Source organism: Prionailurus viverrinus, chromosome B1, assembly GCF_022837055.1.
Source record: "Prionailurus viverrinus isolate Anna chromosome B1, UM_Priviv_1.0, whole genome shotgun sequence".
In the NCBI taxonomy this organism is placed as follows: Eukaryota; Metazoa; Chordata; class Mammalia; order Carnivora; family Felidae; genus Prionailurus; species Prionailurus viverrinus.
In genome coordinates, this window is record NC_062564.1 from 145,699,284 (window position 1) to 145,717,370 (window position 18,087).

Sequence of the window (18,087 nt, forward strand, 5' to 3'; positions counted from 1 at the left end):
GCAAGCAGCAGAGGGGCAGACAGAGGGAGACACAGAATCTGAAGCAGGCTCCAGGCTCTGAGCTGTCAGCCCAGAGCCCGACGTGGGGCTTGAACTCACGAACTGTGAGATCATGAGCTGAGCCGAAGTCGGACGCTTAACCGACTGAGCGACTCAGGCGCCCCAAGGGCAAAACATTCTTAAAAAGGAATTAATATGGAGTAGGAGAAGATTGTCCTTATTGACTGTGTGACCGTGGGTGAGTCACTTAAGCTTTCAGACATCAATTTGTAATCTATAAAATGAAGGAATTGTTCAGATCATCTTTAGGAGTTGGTCTTTTTTTTTCTTTCAATTTTTTCATTTTTTATCTTTTAATTTTTTTAGAGAGAGAGCACTCAGGCATGCAAGCAGAGGAGGGACAGAGAGAGAGAGAGAGAGAGAGAGAGAGAATCTTAAGCAGGCTCCACACCCAGTATGTATCCCAACACAGGGCTCAATCCCACACCCCTGGGATCATGACCTGAGCTAAAATCAAGCATCAGGCAGTCAACCAGAGCTATCCAGACACCACAGGAGTTATTTTATTTATAAATGATTTTATTCTTTTATTGTCAAATAGCCCCAATCTCTAAGCATTTCACTTTTAGTTTGTCCTTTTCTATCTTGAGTAAGGAATTTGTTCATTCCTACCAATACTTCTGCAGCAGGCTCTGTCCCCGGTACCAAGGATGAAACAATGAACAACATAGTCAAAGATGAGGTCAGAGAGGTAATGCAGAAAGAGAGGTAATGAGTAATGTCATGCAGAGCCTTGCCAGGGATTATAAAGCCTTCAGGTTTGAGTTTTAATAGCATCACTCTGGTGTCTGTGTGCAGACTAGACAGTTAAGAGTGGACAGGATAGAAGCAGGGAGACTAGTTAGATGTTGTTGCCATGGAGACTACTTCCAGCCTAGAGATGCTGTCAGGCTTAGACCAGGCTAGTAGAAATAGAGGGACGATTCTGCATACATTTTTAAATACAGCCAATAGAGTTTTCTGATGAATTGGATGCATAGTAGAAGAGAAAGAAGTCAAAGTGGCTCTAAGATATTTGGCCTGAATAACAAAGAAAGTATCATTTACTGAGATGGAGAAAGACCAGACTTGAGGGAGAAAATCAGGTGTGCCCTTTGGAAGTGTTCATTTGAACTGCCAGTTAGGCAACCAAGTGTTGGTTGGACAGTTGGACACTGAAGGAAGAGATCGGGGATGGAAACATAAATTTGGGAATTGTTACCATAACGGTGTTTAAAACCAGGAAATGCCCAGAAAGGAGTGTAAAAGCCCTGAGTCCCAATGCATTGCAAAATGTAGAGGTTGGGGGATATAGGGAAGAACCAGCAAAGGAGACTGAGCAAAGGGGGCATTGTATACATAAGAGTTCCAAAACATGCACTCGTGAAAAACAAAAGAAACACAAGTTTTCTTCCCGTTCATTGTTCTTTGTTTGCCCCTCAGCTATGGATAATTTTTAACATGCAAATATACACACACATCTACACTAAACTCTTTTTTTTCTTCCTTTAGAGGGATGGCATGAAAAAGGACAGCTCTTTTTTGTTTTGTTTAGTTTTATTATTTTTTTTTGATTTTTAAATTTTATTTAAATCCAAGTTACTTAAGATATAGTGTAAAAATTTAGTGATTCATCACTTACATACAACACCCAGTGCCCATCCCAACAAGTGCCCTCCTTAATGCCCCTCACCCATTTAGCCCATCCCCCCCAACACCCCTCCAGCAGCACTCAGTTTGTTCCCTGTATTTAGGAGTCTCTTATAGTTTGCCTCTCTTATCTTATTTTTCCTTCCCTTCCCTTATGTTCGTATATTTTGTTTCTTAAAATTCTACATGAGTGAAATTATATGATATTTATCTTTCTCTGATTTATTTTACTTAGCATAATACCCTCTAGTTCCAACCACGTTGTTGCAAATGGCAAGATTTCATTCTTTTGATCGCTGAGTAATATTCCATTGTATATACACACCACATCTTCTTTGTCCATTCGTCAGTCGATGGACATTTGGGCTCTTTCCATACTTTGGCTATTGCTGATAGTGCTGCTATAAACATTGGGGTGCATGTACCCCTTCGAATCAGCATTGAAAAAGGACAGCTCTAAGTGAGGGCCCACTCTTGTAAGCTGAGAAATCATTGGCCTAATCCTCCTGCTTAAAACACATGCTACCTATTCTGATTAGCCCCCTATATGAACATATTCTAGTAACACTGGAGGGTTAGCAAGGACATCTGTGAGATCTATTTTTCTTTTCCTGGAAGAAACGAACTCTTTTACATTTCTGTAGGGAATGGCATTGGATATGAAACCAAATGGTAATCCTCAAATAAGAGAAATTTTCAAATTTTGCACTTCTTCAAGGGCATTGTGAATTTACCTTCCCCTGTCTCAGGGAGAGAGTGGGCAAGATAAGACGGAAAATTAACTTAGAAAATAAAAATTTTTTTCCTCACCTCCTGGCTTAACACGGTTGTAAAGTGAGGAAACTCATATTGAGAAGTTGCCAGGAAGCCAAGGACTAGATTAAAGGCTTAGGTTCTACTTCATGGAGTAGGAAGAAATTTTTCTTCAAATTTTTCTGTGACTACTTAAACTCTTCTGTGCATTAGCTCTTCCCTTTTTAAAAAATTGTTTATTCATTTTTGAGAGACAGAGAGACAGAGCATGAGCAGGGGGAGGGGCAGAGAGAAAGGGGGATACAGAATCCGAAGCAGGTTCCAGGCTCTGAGCTATCAGCACTGAGCCCAAAGTAGGGCTCGAACTCATGAGCTGTGAGATCCTGACCTGAGCCAAAGTCAGATGCTCAACTAACTGAGCCACCCAGGTACCCCTACCTGTTCCCTTTTTAAGATCAGATAGCTATGTGGGAAGATAAATTTATAGGTATTTGTTTCATTTCCTCTCTGTCTTTGTTAACACTTATGGGACTTTTATCTCAAAATTTAGCACCTCCTTTTAATCTCTTGCACAGAGATTTAACTATGTATTTAACTAGGGGGTTAGAGATACTATGAGGTTATCCACATTGTAATGAGAATTACATAAAATAATTGTATATTGTAATTTTATAATAAGTATATATTACCCTTAGAGTTGATTTTAGAAGAGCTGCTGATATTAATATTTATGAAATCATTAAATAAATTTGTAACAAGCACAACTAGAATAAGTAAGTGAACGTTTTATGAAAAATAAACCTAATGTGTCAATTCTGAGGAGTTTTTTTTTTTTTTTTTAGTTTATTTATTTATTTTGAATGAGAGAGAGAGCCAGCACGAGCAGGGGAGGGGTAAAGAGAAAATCCCAAGAAGGCTCCGTGCCGTCAGCACAGAGCTAGATGCAAGGCTCAAATTCACAAACTGTGAGATCGTGACCTGAGCCAAAATCCAGAGTTGGGCATTTAACGGACAGAGCCACACAAGTGCCCCAATTCTGAGGGGTTTTAAGCAGAAAAGCATCACAAGGCCTGTTTTGGTTTGAGAATAAGAGTTATGTACAAGAAAGACTAGAGAGCCATACTGTTTAATCAAACCATTCATCCATCTGAGGAAAATTCCACATTTAAACTAAGTCATTTGAGTGTGTGCTATATTCCTCCAATTTAGTTTGGCCCAAGAGAATCTCACGTCTCATCGAACTATTCATAGGATTCAAGAAAGATGACCACTTCTTGTCTGTCTGCCCATATGATGGAAGAAAGACGTTCTCGCTTAGAATTAGGTTTTGACGTACACCTATCTGCAGTAACCCTAGTAGTTCCTTATTTAACTGGCTTTAGCATCTTTGGAATATGGCGTCTCAAGAAGAGATTGAGATACATTACCCCACAAGTAATGTGGGGCCCATTCACTTAGGAGATCGTGTTGCAACCTGGCCTGCTAGTGGGTGTAGTTTTCCAGTGCGATTTTGTGGGAAAGACTCAATCCCAGAGAATGCTTTGGTTTTGGAAACGGGTTAGAAAAGAGTAAGGGCGGCGGGCGGGGGGGCGGGGGGGAAGAACGACTAAGTTCCAGCACCCCCATTACCAGGGGAATTTTCATGTCGCATTTTCCGGACCAGGCGATTCACTTCTCAACAGAGAAACACAGTACATGGGACTAATCATTCTTTTGTCATAGGATTAACTTTTCCTTCTTGATAAGCATCTCTGGAATGGAAGGACAGATTTTGCCATCCTCTACCCTATGTCATCGGGTCTCGTGATAGGCAGAAAATGTTAGATTTCACAGTTGTTCAATTTTCAGATAATGTGACCTTGATGAATATTAGATGAAAGCAACTGGAATTTTAGGTGCATTTTGAAAGGGGGTATGCTGATAAGCCTTCTCATTTCCATCAGAGAACTGAGATGATCCCATCTGTTTTGGGGAGGGGGCAGTGTGTGTGATGTATTATTTTTTTTTCCACGTTTTAAACTTCCATAGAGAAATCACTGGACATTTTCTGCGTGGTGGCATGGAAGGGTTTTCAAATCCAAATAATGCTGGGAATATTTAAGATCATGTTTATTTGGCAAAGGAGAGAGCTCTGGGAATGATCCGAACAGTGCCTGGCAACCGTTTCCCTGGCATGGATCTGTGCTGCTTGGATGGGCTGAGGCTGGTCAAATCCCTGCACCCAGCAGCTGCCGGTTAAGGCACTTTTTGGGATCATGCTCTGTATGATGTTTATTAAAAGGGCAGCTACATTTAAAGGGACATAACCACTAGAGAAATTAGTAAAGCTCAGGATACAGAGCCATATGGCTTATATTTAAAGTCAGGTATGCTTTGCAAAGTAGGAAGGACCTTCCTGGATCACAGCAGATCCGTGACTAAGTCTTATTGCTTCTTACATTCATCTCCTTGACCTCAGTTCCCCTCCCACAGGCCCACACGACATATATTTGCATGGCTCAGGCATGCCTTGGTTTTCTCCTTGCTCTTGGCATCTTCCTACTCTAACTCAGCCTGCAGATTCCTACCTAATACACTGAAAAATGTAGTTTTTACATATACCATTTAATTTAATTCATGAGAACCGTCTTCAGCTCTCCTTTGCCTTGTATTCAAATGTAAACACTTCAGCCTACTGCCATTTGATGACTCTAACTTCCATTCACAGACCCCCTTGGCTGTTCCCCTCCATTTCCATTAAATCTGCCTCCCACTCCCCACATGATGAGGCTTGCATGTTCCTGACCTTGAGTTTTTGCTCCTAACATTCTCCATAGCTGAATAGATTGCTTGCCTCCTCCTAAAACAAACAAACAAGCAAAAAAACCCCCAAAAAACAAAAACCATTTCCCAGAACTTTTTCTTTAATTAGATAAGTGCTCTTTGTAATGATACAACATTTCTCTTGGAATTGCTAAGATCTTGAAGATTCTAGAATCAACTCATTGACTGAGGACTCTTTATTGTGCAGGGTACTCTGCTAGGAACTTGTGCATGCACTCTTTATTTGAGTTCCTCAACAGCCCTTTGAGGTAGATGCTATTATCTACAGGTGAGGAAACTGAGGCTCAGACAGCTTCATAAGCTTGCCCGGACCCATCCAGCGAAGGAGAGGCAGAGCTGAAAATAAGACACGATTTTTCCTTCCTCATCTGATGTTCTTTCCTTCCCCTGTTTCCAGTGTGCCACAACTATCTATGCGGTTACTATGGTTGTTTTTACGGGTTGGTTGCTTATTTTGTTACCTTTTTGTTGTTGTTGTTGTTCTATTGTTCTAATTTAGATAGACAAGATATGCTTCATTCTTTTGATGTTTTCCAGTGCTCACTACAGGGCTCTGGAAATAGAAAGTAGGCATGAAAGTTGGCCAATACATTTATTTGCCAAAACCTACAGATCTTTGTTTTTGAGACACTCTGGAGTTATTTCCGGAAGAAATTTCGGTAAGAGTCCCATTGACCGGTATGCGTGGGAGCAAATGTCTGGCGTGTAGAAGCTGTCAGCCTAGCTGGTAATCAAGTCACCCTCCAAAACCAGGTCAGCTAGTTCCTCAGCAACATCCTGCCACCCCCTGAAGCTTTGTGACCTGGCATTGTGGGAATTGAAACTTTGTGACCTGGCATTGCGGGAATTTGCTGTGTATAGATTATCTGAAGTTCTTGGCAATTCCTCCCTCTGGTTGCCCTGGGGATTTTTTGTGCTCATTTTATAATACTAATTAAGAAGTTTAGCAGTCATTACTATTAATATCACTCAGATGCCAGGTGAGTGTGAAATGCCCTTCTGAAGTGAACATCACGGTCCTTCTGGCTTCACAGGTGGCTGAGTCTGTAAGCTGTTGGTCATAGCATGAATGTGAAAAAGTCCAACCCTGGGCTGGAGCTGGCTAGTTAGCTGTTGGCTCTGGGTGTGGGCACATGTCCGGTGTGAATCAGCACATGAAACAGCAAGTCAGTATTTCTGTACCGTTACTCTTGTCAACCCTTACTTATTAAAACCTTCTACATGCACGGATGGGAGAAACTTACATATCACCGTCCCTAGTTGAAAAATTAGGCAATGAAAACTCTAAATGGTAAGACAAGGAAGTCAGAGCAGGATGAAAATCTGGGATATGAGGCTTCCAGTATCTTCCTCTTTCTTTAGAGCAAGAGAAACCATTGAGGGGTTAAACGAGAGGGAGAATCTCCCATTAGGCAAGCGTGACTTCTGGATGCATCAGGCTGAGAGCAGATGACAGCTACCTGCTGAACGGCTGACTTGGCAGAGTGCCAGAGTGGAGAGGTCAAGAGCATGGACTCCGGGGCAAGACCTGTTGGGTCTGAGTCTCAGTTGGACACTTCCTAGCTGTGTGATCTTGGAAGATGACTTAGCCTCAATGTGTTGTGCTTTGTTCATCCATAAATAGCAGATAAGAATGATGCTTACCTCACAAGGCTGTTACGAGCATTAAATAAGTTACTATATATTAACTATTATGTATATAACTATTATAACTATATATAGTAGTACTATATATAGTAGATATATATATATATAAGTACTATATACTATATATATAGTTATAGTTATGATAGTTACATATATGTGTGTGTGTGTGTGTGTGTGTGTATATATATATATATAGAGAGAGAGAGAGAGAGAGAGATTGAGAAGATGACCAGTATCTAGCTCTTGGTTACTGCTACATGCATGTTTAAGGGAAGGGAAGGGGAGGGAAGGGAAGGGAAGGGAAGGGAGGGGAGGGGAGGGAAAGGAAGGGAAAGGGAAAAAAGGCCTTTTCTTTTTTTTAACGCCATGTGCCCCATGGCTCCGATAACCTTCACAGAAAGAATAGCCTTCTCTCACAAAAACTATGCTTCCCCCTTTAAACAACACCAAGGTTTCTAAGAGGTAGGTTGGGCACCAATCTTTGTTAAAATACGAAACATTCCCAGGGCATCAGGGTGGCTCAGTTGGTTAAGCATCCGACTTCGGCTCATCTCATGATCTCACAGTTGGTGGGTTCGAGCCCCGTGTCGGGCTCTGTGCTGACAGCTCAGAGCCTGGAGCCTGCTTCGGATTCTGTGTCTCCCTCTCTCTGTGCCCCTCCCATGCTCATGCTCTGTCTCTCTCTGTCTCTCAATAATAAATAAACATTAAAAAAAATTAAATATGAAACATTCCCACCAAGATCCCCATCACCCTATTGATAGAGCTATTTGGGGACCACAAAAGTCTGGCTTTTATCCCAGTGTTGAGAGAAAGGGATACTCTATAGGAGTATCTCCTATAGAAAAACCTGCAGCAAAGAGGGGAATATGATTCCACGCAGAAATAAATGTGTATCTAAAGTGAGTTGATTTATTGGGCTTTTTCTCATTTGTCAGCTACCACCATGCAATCGAAGCGGAAAGGCCACTTCTCTCGGTGCCCCAAGCAATACAAGCACTACTGCATCAAAGGGAGATGTCGCTTCGTGGTGGCCGAGCAGACGCCCTCCTGCGTGTAAGTGGACCCCTGAGCCAGCAGGCAGAGGGCTGCAGAGCAGTGCTGGCCGTGGACTTGACAGGGCCGGGAAGTCTGAGCTAACGGAGCCCTCTGTGTCAGGACACAGCTCCCCTGGTCCTGCCCTCGGCCATTTGTTTAGGGACCCTTTCTGCAGCCACTTATGGAGAAACTGACACACAATTTCCTTCTGAAGTAGGAGCCTGCGAGAGCCCAGATCGGCTCCCAGGCTGCGTCCTCTGCTGCCTTACGCAAGCAAGCAGAACTTTGTGTCCAGTGTTAAGGATGCTTTTCAGCTCCATTCATCTCCCAGGTGGTTCGAATGGAAGCAAATTCTTCTGGAACGTGTTAGGTGGTTTGCAGTTAATGTAAATATGAAGGATTTTCTGCCAAATTAAAAGTTACTTTTGCAGGTGTCAATTAAGTACCAGGAAATTAGTCCTGCTTCTAAGCAGAGATTTATTTGCAAAGCCTGTTTATTACAGAAGGGAATTGGAAGAAAAGTTCTCTTTCTGCCTCTTAGTAGACTGATTCCAAGTTTAGTTTTTATTCAGGCACAAACAACATTTTTGCACTTACAAAATATTTATTTTCTTCTAAAGAGATATCCTTCTAGGACATCTAAACAGATATCTAGGTGTTCTCTGAGACCTCTTCTGAAAGATGAGCAAGGTGATTGTTTAAGTATAATTTTGACCTAAAGTTTATAGAATGTTTATGTTTTTGTGTCGTTCCCTCGGTATACATTTTTTTTTCATAAGTGTCTCAAAACAGTGATTCGGAACCCTAATTTAGTGGAACATTTAAGGGTCATGGACTTCATAAAAATTTAATTATAATTTAATTTAAAAATAAATATACTGGACAATACTTTGAGGGGATAAGAATTGCTAATGTAAGGAAATAAGGGAAACTTGTGTGTGTGTGTGTGTGTGTGTGTGTGCTGCGTGTTGGGAAAGAATAGAGTTGTTTTTTTTTTTTTTTTAATTTCCTCTAATTGCTCACTGGCTTAGAAGAATATATTGCGTTTTGAAAATATTAATGCCCTTTAACCTAGTACATTTATCTAACCTGTCCCTACGTCTGCAGATTTGTTGTCCTTTAATCCTGCTGCCTTCTAAAATGAAAACCGCAATATGTAATCTCCCTGCCTAAGATCGATACACAGCTTGTCCCCTTCAGTGTGAGGCTAAAACTCATTTCCATGGTCTCCACAGCTCCTCTGATTCCGGCTTACCTTTCTAGCCACATCTCTCACCATATTCCCAGCTGTTCCTCTGAAATCCCACATTCCTTTCCACGGTTTATCACACAAGCTCTGCTAGTCTGGAAAGCTTATTCGCACTGATGTTTTGGATGCAGCTCAGACCTCAGCTCCTCCTGGATCCCTGCACTGACTTCCCTCTTCTCGGACACACACTCAGGTGTGTTAGACGTCCTGTCTCTGAGATCTAGTCTCCCTTCCATGAAAGCTCTTTTCCTCTGGAGCATAGCTGTTGGTCCCTGTGAGTGTCCCTTCCGTGTCTGCGAGCACCCAGAGGCGGGTCTCGGGGCGTATTCGTTTTTGTGTCCCAGGGCCAAGCGCAGTGTCAGAATTCTAATAGGTGCTCAGGAAATGAGTGGCGAATAAATGAAGAAGTCCCTCTAGCATGGCGCATCGAATGCTACGCTGACAACACCAAGGCCTTACTCTGAGCCAGGAACAGCTTCTTCGTGGTAAAATGGTGCAGAATGAACAGCAAGCAGAAGAGCAGAGAAGCCAGCACACAGATTTTGAAGCCAGGTAGACCCAAGTTAAGGTTTTGTTTGTACCGAAAGAACTGCTAACAACAGGTCAGTTACCCTTCCCGAGCCTCAGTTTTATCATCTGTAAAAGGGGGTAATAATATCTCCCTCTCAAGTGTCGAAAATAAAGCAGGAGAATTCATTAAGCAAAAATACTTTCTGTCGTACCCAGCACAGAGTAGGTGTTCCATACATTGTCCTGCTGACGAGCGGGGTGTATGTGACCTGGGCCTGACCTTTGAGGTGACTGGTCATAGCACAGGTTCGGGCAAAGCTGTGTTGCCATTGGTGACTCTGCCAGCTTGGAAAAGCACAAGTATCTCCTTTTGCTTGGAATTACAGGAGTGTGTGGACTCCTGCTTTTACATGAAAAAAAAAAAAAAAGTGTGCGTCTCAAATAACTCAAACCCCTTAGTCTTCTTAGTATTTTCTTGGAATGGGAATGATTTCTTTCCAGATACATATCTTCACGTATCAATGTGGTACAGTTCATTTAAGCAGTATTTCGTGTGCTTGGGGCATCAACTTGAGAGTCAAACAGCTTGAATCTGAATTTCTCTCTGCTCTCAGTTTCTCCACCTTCCAAATGGGTTAATAACGACACCTACCTCAGAGGTTGTTGTAAGGATCAATTGACTTAATAGTTACAAAGCCCTTACAACCGTGGCTGGTGATTATTTCAGGACAGTGATCCTAACTCTGATTTTTCAGAATCCTGAAGGGTCATGGGTGTCTTTAAAAGTGATTTTAAATGCTATAAGATGTTTACTAAATAAAAACTGATGTATTCAGCTACTCAGCGTTTCATAAACACCTGCTAGGATCTTGTACTCTTTGCCTCTTCTTTTCCCATTGAAATGACCATTAGCTGACATGTTATTGGTTTGATGAGAAGTGAAATAACATGAGAGCCATGGTAACTGCCTGTGCAAAGGTTAGCCTTCTGGCCTGGCCTCATTGGGTTATAGCTTTTGCAGGAAATCCTGCTTACTGAGAAATTCAATTAAAGCACGGCTACACCACTGAACCCAGAGCCATAATAATAATAAAAAAAAAAAAAGACAAAAAACATTCTAAAAGAGCAGCAAGTCATTTCTGTGTATTTTATGGGCAAATTGATGGTTTAAAAATGCCAGATTTAGTGAATGTGTTAGAGAAGCCCTTAAGCTAATTGGAAGAGACTCTATATATTGGTAAGATTTTCATTATGACCTTAAAAAAAAAAAAAACTCTTTAAAAAAAATCTCCCTCCCACACACGCAATAACAAGTGATTCCCCCCAAGAGTTCCAGTTCTATGTGCAAGAGATTTTTGATGTTTCAAGATCTTTCTAAGCTCTCTTCCTGTTATTTTGACCTTGCCAGGAAGGAATTTTCCTCACATACGCGGGGGTTTTCTGGCAATAGACGCCATCAGGTATCGTTTCTCTACAGCTTGCACTGATCGTCACCTTTCTGTATGGATGTGACCAAGCCAGATGTTTCTTCGTGCTGTTGTCTCAAGCATTATATCAGCGATAATGTCGGCATTATGGGATCTCCTTCCTTGTGCAGGATAGGCTTTGTGGGAATTGACTGCACTGCTCTTGTCAAACACGAACCAGAAAATGATCTGGCAGTAGATCCTTTCTTGCAAAAACAAAACAAAAAAAAAAGAGAACAAAATAAAACAATAGCTAAATAAATAAACAACCGAGGTAACACAGAAATCTTTTTAAGAAGCAGAATTTCATCTTTTGGGGATTTAAGCAATTATGTATATGACCACTATCTCTTTTGTTTTGAATGAGTCTGAGGAGAAAAAAGGGAAGATACTTGTTAATGCAAAGGTACTGATGTTACAACATAGGATTTCAGTTTTGCAGCGTCCTCAAACTTCTTACGTGCCTTTTAAGCGTCTAATGGGAGTCAGAGAATACTGTGGATAGTCCCCAAATCACTGAGCCTTTAGCTGAGTGTTGCTCACACAAGCCTTGGCTTGGACAAAGGGAATCTGCCGGGTTGGGGTAAATCCTAAGGCTGTATTGATAAAACGTTGAGAGATTGAGGAGAGTGAAAGTCACTCTTGGAGATTCCTTGACTTGTGGCCACTGCACTTTATGAGGGCCGCAGAGAAAGGGGCCATTTACAGGACAGTGGAGGGAACGTCTGAAAATGGGCCTTTGAGCATCAAATAAAGGAGCTGGAGAGGACAAGACCTATTGTATTTTGGGGAGGTTTTACTTGGAGGGGTGAAGAGCATCACGTAATCTGTGGCCACTGTGAGCAGAAGAATCAGAACTGGTGGGTGGCAGTTAAGAGAGAGAAAGGAATCCTGTGGAAAACATTTACGGAGCTTTCTATGTAGTTCATAGGCTATCGGTCTATGAACTTTCATACACGTTACCGCGTGTGATCACATGAAACAGTATAATTTCTAACAGTTTGGAGCAGGAGGACTTGGGCACATTGACTGCCCTCCAATGACATGGGCGGTCGTGGGGATTTTGAGTTCCTTGTCATGGCGGTATTTAAGCGCTTGGGGGGCACCACGGAGGGATTTTTTTGCCATCTCCTCTCTTTCCAACTCAGAATCTAAAATTTTAAAGTAAGTTTTAGTAAATTGTGATTACCTCTGTTTATTTAAATTAGCCATGTTGCGAATGTTCAAGTGATGACAGGCTTTCAGCAAAGCAAAGAAAGTGAAATTACTTGTGAACACAGCGGTATCCAGCTTTATTTGAAAAAAAAAATTTTTTTAAAGGAACTGAGCCCTTTATTAATTCCAGTAAATGACAACAGTGTTAGTTCCTTCAAAAACAGAAATAGTAGAGGTTCTTAAAAGTCTTGCACGGTTTCCCTTGTTGTTTTATTTTCACAGCTGTGATGAAGGCTACACTGGGGCAAGATGTGAGCGAGTTGACTTGTTTTACCTCAGAGGAGATAGAGGGCAGATTTTGGTGATTTGTCTGATAGTAGTTATGGTGATTTTTATCATCTTGGTGGTCGGTGTCTGCACATGCTGTCAGTAAGTATTTTTTTTTTTTTTTAGTATCATTTTAAGTAAATCTGAGAAATTTTTATTTTGCGATTTCTTTTCTTCTTGCCTTCTTTCCCTCCTTCCGATCTTTCTTCTTTCCTTTTTGTTATGATTGAAATAAATCACTTACAGCGAAGTGTCTACTTACAATGAAACACATGATATACGGCATTTGTCATTTTACTGAGCATAAGTATTATCATTGAAAATAAAATGTGGGGGCGCCTGGGTGGCTCAGTCGGTTAAGCGCCCGACTTCGGCTCAGGTCGTGATCTCGCAGTTTGTGGGTTCGAGCCCCGTGTCGGGCTCTGTGCGGACAGCTCAGAGCCTGGAGCCTGCTTCAGATTCTGTGTCTCTCTCTCTCTCTCTGACCTTCCCCTGTTCATGCTCTGTCTCTCTCTGTCTCAAAAATAAACAAACATTAAAAACATTTTTTAAAAATAAAATATGTATAAAACTCTTCATTAAAAGAAGAAGAAGAAGAAGAAGGGCAAAAAGTATGAAAGTGATCAAAGGTACAAACTTCCAGCTGGAGGATAAGATAAATAGGTCCTAGGGATGTCATGTGCCGCATGGCGACTGTAGCTAACAACACTGTATTGTATATTTGAAAGTTGCTAAGAGAGTAGGTCTTAAAAGTTCTCATCACAAGAAGAAAAATTTTGTAGCTGTGTGTGCTGACAGATGTTAACTAAGCTTACTGTGTTGATCATTTTGCAATATATGTAATATGTATTTGTGTATATATATATATATGTGTGTGTGTGTGTGTGTGTGTGTGTATGTAAACATTGTACACCTGAAATTAATCCAATGTTATATTTCAGCTACATCTTAATAAAAAAGCCAGCTATGTAGTCTTAAATTCAATCATGTTTTATGTGGGTTTGTTAGTAGGCAAACTAAGAGTTTTACTACCTTACATTGTATCATGACCCAGTAACTTAGGAAGGTAGAGACAAACACACAAAAACATTTTTTTTCCCCCTTGGCCACCATAAAATAATGGATTTTATTTACAAAAGATGATTGCACTGGTTTTCTTGTTTTTACTTTTCATGATGTACCACAACTTTGGAAATCAAGAAACACCCTGATTTTTTTCGCTGAGACAGTGTTTTGATACACTTCTTAAGTTAGTTTCTTTCGTGAAGCTATCAAAATTTGTATCAGACGGGGACTCCGACACAGTATGCTAAAAAGACCTTTCTTAACGTGCTGTGTTCTTGTCTTGCGAAGCTAGTTGAGCCTCCTGAACTTCTCCCTTTACTTTTGGGCTACTGGGCACACCAAAGAGGGTGTCTTGTGACTCCTTTCTTCACAGAAAAACTTCAGCGTAGCTACTAGGAGTCTAGAGTCTTGGATTTTTAGCCCAACTCTGCTATTCAATATCTTTGGGACCCTGGACAAATTTCCTAACATCTTTAAACTTGAATTTTATTTTTTTTGTAAAACAGAAAGATTAAACCAGGTAATCTGTAAGATTCCTTGTAGCTATAAAATTGCAGGGTATTTAAAAATTTTTTTTACCTTCAAAATGGCAAAAAAAAAAAAGAGCTTTTATAACAGCAGATTTGGACAGATCTGAGAAAATTAATTATGACATCAATTTTGCATTATACTTTAAGAAACTGGACTATAACCCAGAGGATCTAACACATGTTTTAATGTATCTATAAGCTTAATTAACAAATCCTGAGGCTATCTTCACCCTCTTGGTTTTCTTATGTCTGTTTCCAATTTGTGTTATTCCTTATTCACATACTACACAATGCTTATTAGTCTGTTTTGTAAAATGACGTGTCCTGAACATTTTTCTTGTGCTAACCAAGCTCCATCAACAGCCAGGTGCCCTATTCTTTCTATTTGGGTAACTCTATTCACCCTTTTGCCTACTGTGGCTATCATGGGAGCCTAGAAAAAGAGACAGGTTAAAAGAGAACTTAACATAGTTAAGAAAACAATGAACCTACAAATTTTTAACCATCTAGAAATAAGATCAGAGGCCCTCTTGATGGTTAATTTTGTGTTCATATGAATTAACAGGTCCATACTAACTTCTAACACCTTATCTTCCAAGCCCTCTTCGGAGGCGTCGCAAAAGAAGAAAGAAGGAAGAAGAAATGGAAACTCTTGGTAAAGATATAACTCCAATAAATGAAGATATTCAAGAAACTAGTATTGCTTAGTGGTAAGTATGAAAAATTTGGTAGGCGAGAAACTATTCAAGTGATAGTTACCTGGTGAGATTGGGCTTAACTTGATGTAGTAAATCAATGATTCGAATTTAATTATGCTTAGAAACATCTGAAAGTAAATAGATTTTTTTCATAGAATCTGAAGCCAAATGAAAGACTCTCATATCTTTCTTTTGCATATCTTACCTTTACCATATCTTTCTTTCTCATATCTGAAGCCAAATGAAAGACTCTCATATCTTTCTTTTGCATATCTTACCACATTGACAGGCATGCAGAAAGAGGACTTTTATACACTTTTTCTAGTTTACTGAAATCAACCTGCTTTCTAATTGTACATGGTTGTGGTGGTGATTTTATATTTTTTTCTTCCTTGCTTTTGGGCACAAGGAAGAGGTATTGTAGCTTAAATATCTCACGCTGAAGAAAAAAAATAATAGCTACGTTTTAATCATAACCACATTTACATAGCATTTACCGTATGCCCAACGCTGTTCTAAGCCCTTTCAACGTTACATCCGTTAGGATCCCAGCAGGATGGAACAGCGAGATTTATTGAGGGACTGGGAGGGCAGGGTTGAGGGACCCACAGGAACTTCAAGGCTCCTGGAGCCTAACATTGGCAGGAGGCCGCTCCCCTCCCCTGCCTGGAAGGGCCCGGGAAGCTTACCTTGGCACTGAGAGGCTGGCCACCAGAGGGCCTATACTCTGTAGGAGCTGTACCTGCGGTTAGAAGTAGTCACTGCTGGAACCTCAACAAGGAAGAGGAGCAAATGAAGAAAAAAACTCCCCAAACTGTCTCACCACCTGCTTCAGATCTTCAGCAGGTGCCTCCCATTAGCCAAACCCAATGAAGATCCAGGGGACAAGGGGGCCCTTGTGATGTGTCAGCCCCCCCCCCCCCCCCCGAGCTCAGAGCAGGACAAAGAATGGCTCCAAGGGGGCAAATGGATCACGGCGCTCGTACAATCGGCTAGGGTAGTTTGGCTGTGATAGCGTCAAACCCAATCGAAAGGATTTCAAATGAAGGAAATGCGTTGGCTCATGTGAACCGGCAGTCCGGAGGAACGGTACTCTGCACACTTCGGTGAACGAGAGGCTCCCACACGGGGAAACGTTATTTCTGTTTTTCTGCTCGCTCACCAAAGAGATGGCTTCATCCTTGGCCGGTTTCCCTTAAGTCATGGCAGTAGCAACGGGAGCCACATGCTTCCTTGTTCATAGCCAGCAAGAGAGAGAGCAGTGACTTTCCCTAGCTCTGCCAGCAGCGTAAAGCATCTCCTTCCCCCCCCAAACACCCAGCGGATGTGTGGGGTATAGTAAATGCTTATGGAGAAATCGTATGTTCCCCTAACTTATTACAGGATGACGCTAATCATTAATGAATGGAAAACAAAACTATTGGCTCTAGATTTTTTTTTTTTCTTTTAATTTGCACGATCCATTTGTATTAACTAGCGTGTTCTCTTTTCCCTTATTTCTCCAGGCTGGTGCAAGCTGCAAAATGCCTTGCTCATTCGAAAATGGACAGGATGTGTCTCAGGAAAACAGTCAGGAGAAAATGAATTTTAAATAATGTATTTACTTTTTGTTTGTAATGTTAGTCTGTGTTTTTTACTATTTTTGTAATAATAAGTAATTTCAGTATTGTTTCGGAATTGGGAAAAAGCGCTCACTTAAGACATTTTAATAAACTTCCACTTAAAGTTTTGTTACCAGGATTACTAGTCGAATAAAAAATAGAAGCGAAAAGGAGTTTAGATTTTAGGAATTGGATTAATCATAAAGCTGCCATTTAGCCAGCACTTGCCATGGGCCAAGAGTTTCAAGTATATCATTTCTTCTAAGCCTTTCAAGAACCTATGGGACATCTATCATGATCTTCATTTCCCACATGTGGAAACAGACACAAAAAAGTTAAATAATATAACCCTGATTTATACAGTTCGGAATTGGTGGAGCTAGAATCGGAGCCAAGATTTACCCAATTTCAGTTTGTGTTCTTAACTGTCATTTTTGTTGATCTGAGTGGGTGCAGCTTAACTCACTAACATAGCTCAGGACTTTATACTAAACTGTGTTTCGCCAAGACTCTGAGATGCCGGGGCTATTTTCCTGCAGATACTCAGAAGGCAGAGTCCTGGATTTATATTACTGTTACCATCGCGTTTTCTATAGCATTGACCTCTATTATGTTTCTTTGCTCTTTTGTAAATTCTCATTGACATGAATAAATTCCTACATTAGTAAAGCAAACAGGTTTTCCCCGTAGCTAGGGTAATGAATAGCGATGGAAAATAAAAAATAAACAGGTAAGTGTTTGCAGTCACTAAGGGATAAATGATAGCGCTGGAAGAGGTTGTTTATTCCAGAGCAGTGGTCAGTGATAGCACAGCAGAGCCCAGCAGACATGGCTTGTGACCGTATCCTCATTTTTCTTCTTCCTGATGGTTCTCAGGTGGATGTTGTTGCAATGAAATCACGACCATAAGAATCGACTACTTGGGACCATCTCGCCAGATGTTCCTTCAACTCCATAGCATATTTAATAAAGACTCTTTTAAAATTGAAAAAGCTAGGGGCACCTAAGTGGCTCAGACAATGAGCTTTTGAGTCTTGATTTCAGCTCAGGTCATGATCCCAAGGTTGTGGGATCAAGCCCCATGTCAGGCTCCACACTGAGCATGGAGCCTGCTTGAGAATCTCTCTCTCTCTCTCTCTCTCTCTCTCCCTCAGCCCTTCTCCCCAGCTTGCACTCTTTCTCTCTCTATATATATAAAAGCAATTTAAAAAGAAAAAAAAAACACTGATAAAGCTAAATCTCCCTTTAGCCAATATTACATAGAAACTGAAACTTTCTACATTGATCGGGTGGGTAATTTACGAAAACCAATAGAAGATGTCCCCAAATTGCTGTACTTTGGCTGTTGTGATGTTAGCCAAGCAGCTTCTTTTTTTCCAGAATCTTTTCAAATTTTACTTTGCAGTGTAGACTTCATACACAAAGTGAAGTGGAGAATTCAGACAAAAGGTGAAGTTGTGTATCACCTTCTAACACACATTGTGTTTTGAGAATGAGGCTGCCTTCACAGAAATAGCTCAAATGTATTAAGAACTA

General features: G+C 40.9%; 1 protein-coding gene across 1 annotated transcript in view; it reads left to right on the top strand.

The window, feature by feature from the left end:
- Positions 1 to 17,633, top strand: part of BTC (betacellulin) — a 45,196-nt gene extending 27,563 nt beyond the window's left edge. The window contains exons 3-6 of the mRNA XM_047856287.1: positions 7,851 to 7,968; positions 12,613 to 12,759; positions 14,852 to 14,962; positions 16,456 to 17,633. Of these exons, the coding sequence (XP_047712243.1) occupies positions 7,851 to 7,968; positions 12,613 to 12,759; positions 14,852 to 14,960 (374 nt within the window). The 3' untranslated portion in view covers positions 14,961 to 14,962; positions 16,456 to 17,633. The remainder of the gene's footprint in view (positions 1 to 7,850; positions 7,969 to 12,612; positions 12,760 to 14,851; positions 14,963 to 16,455) is intronic.
- Positions 17,634 to 18,087: the final 454 nt, after the last annotated feature.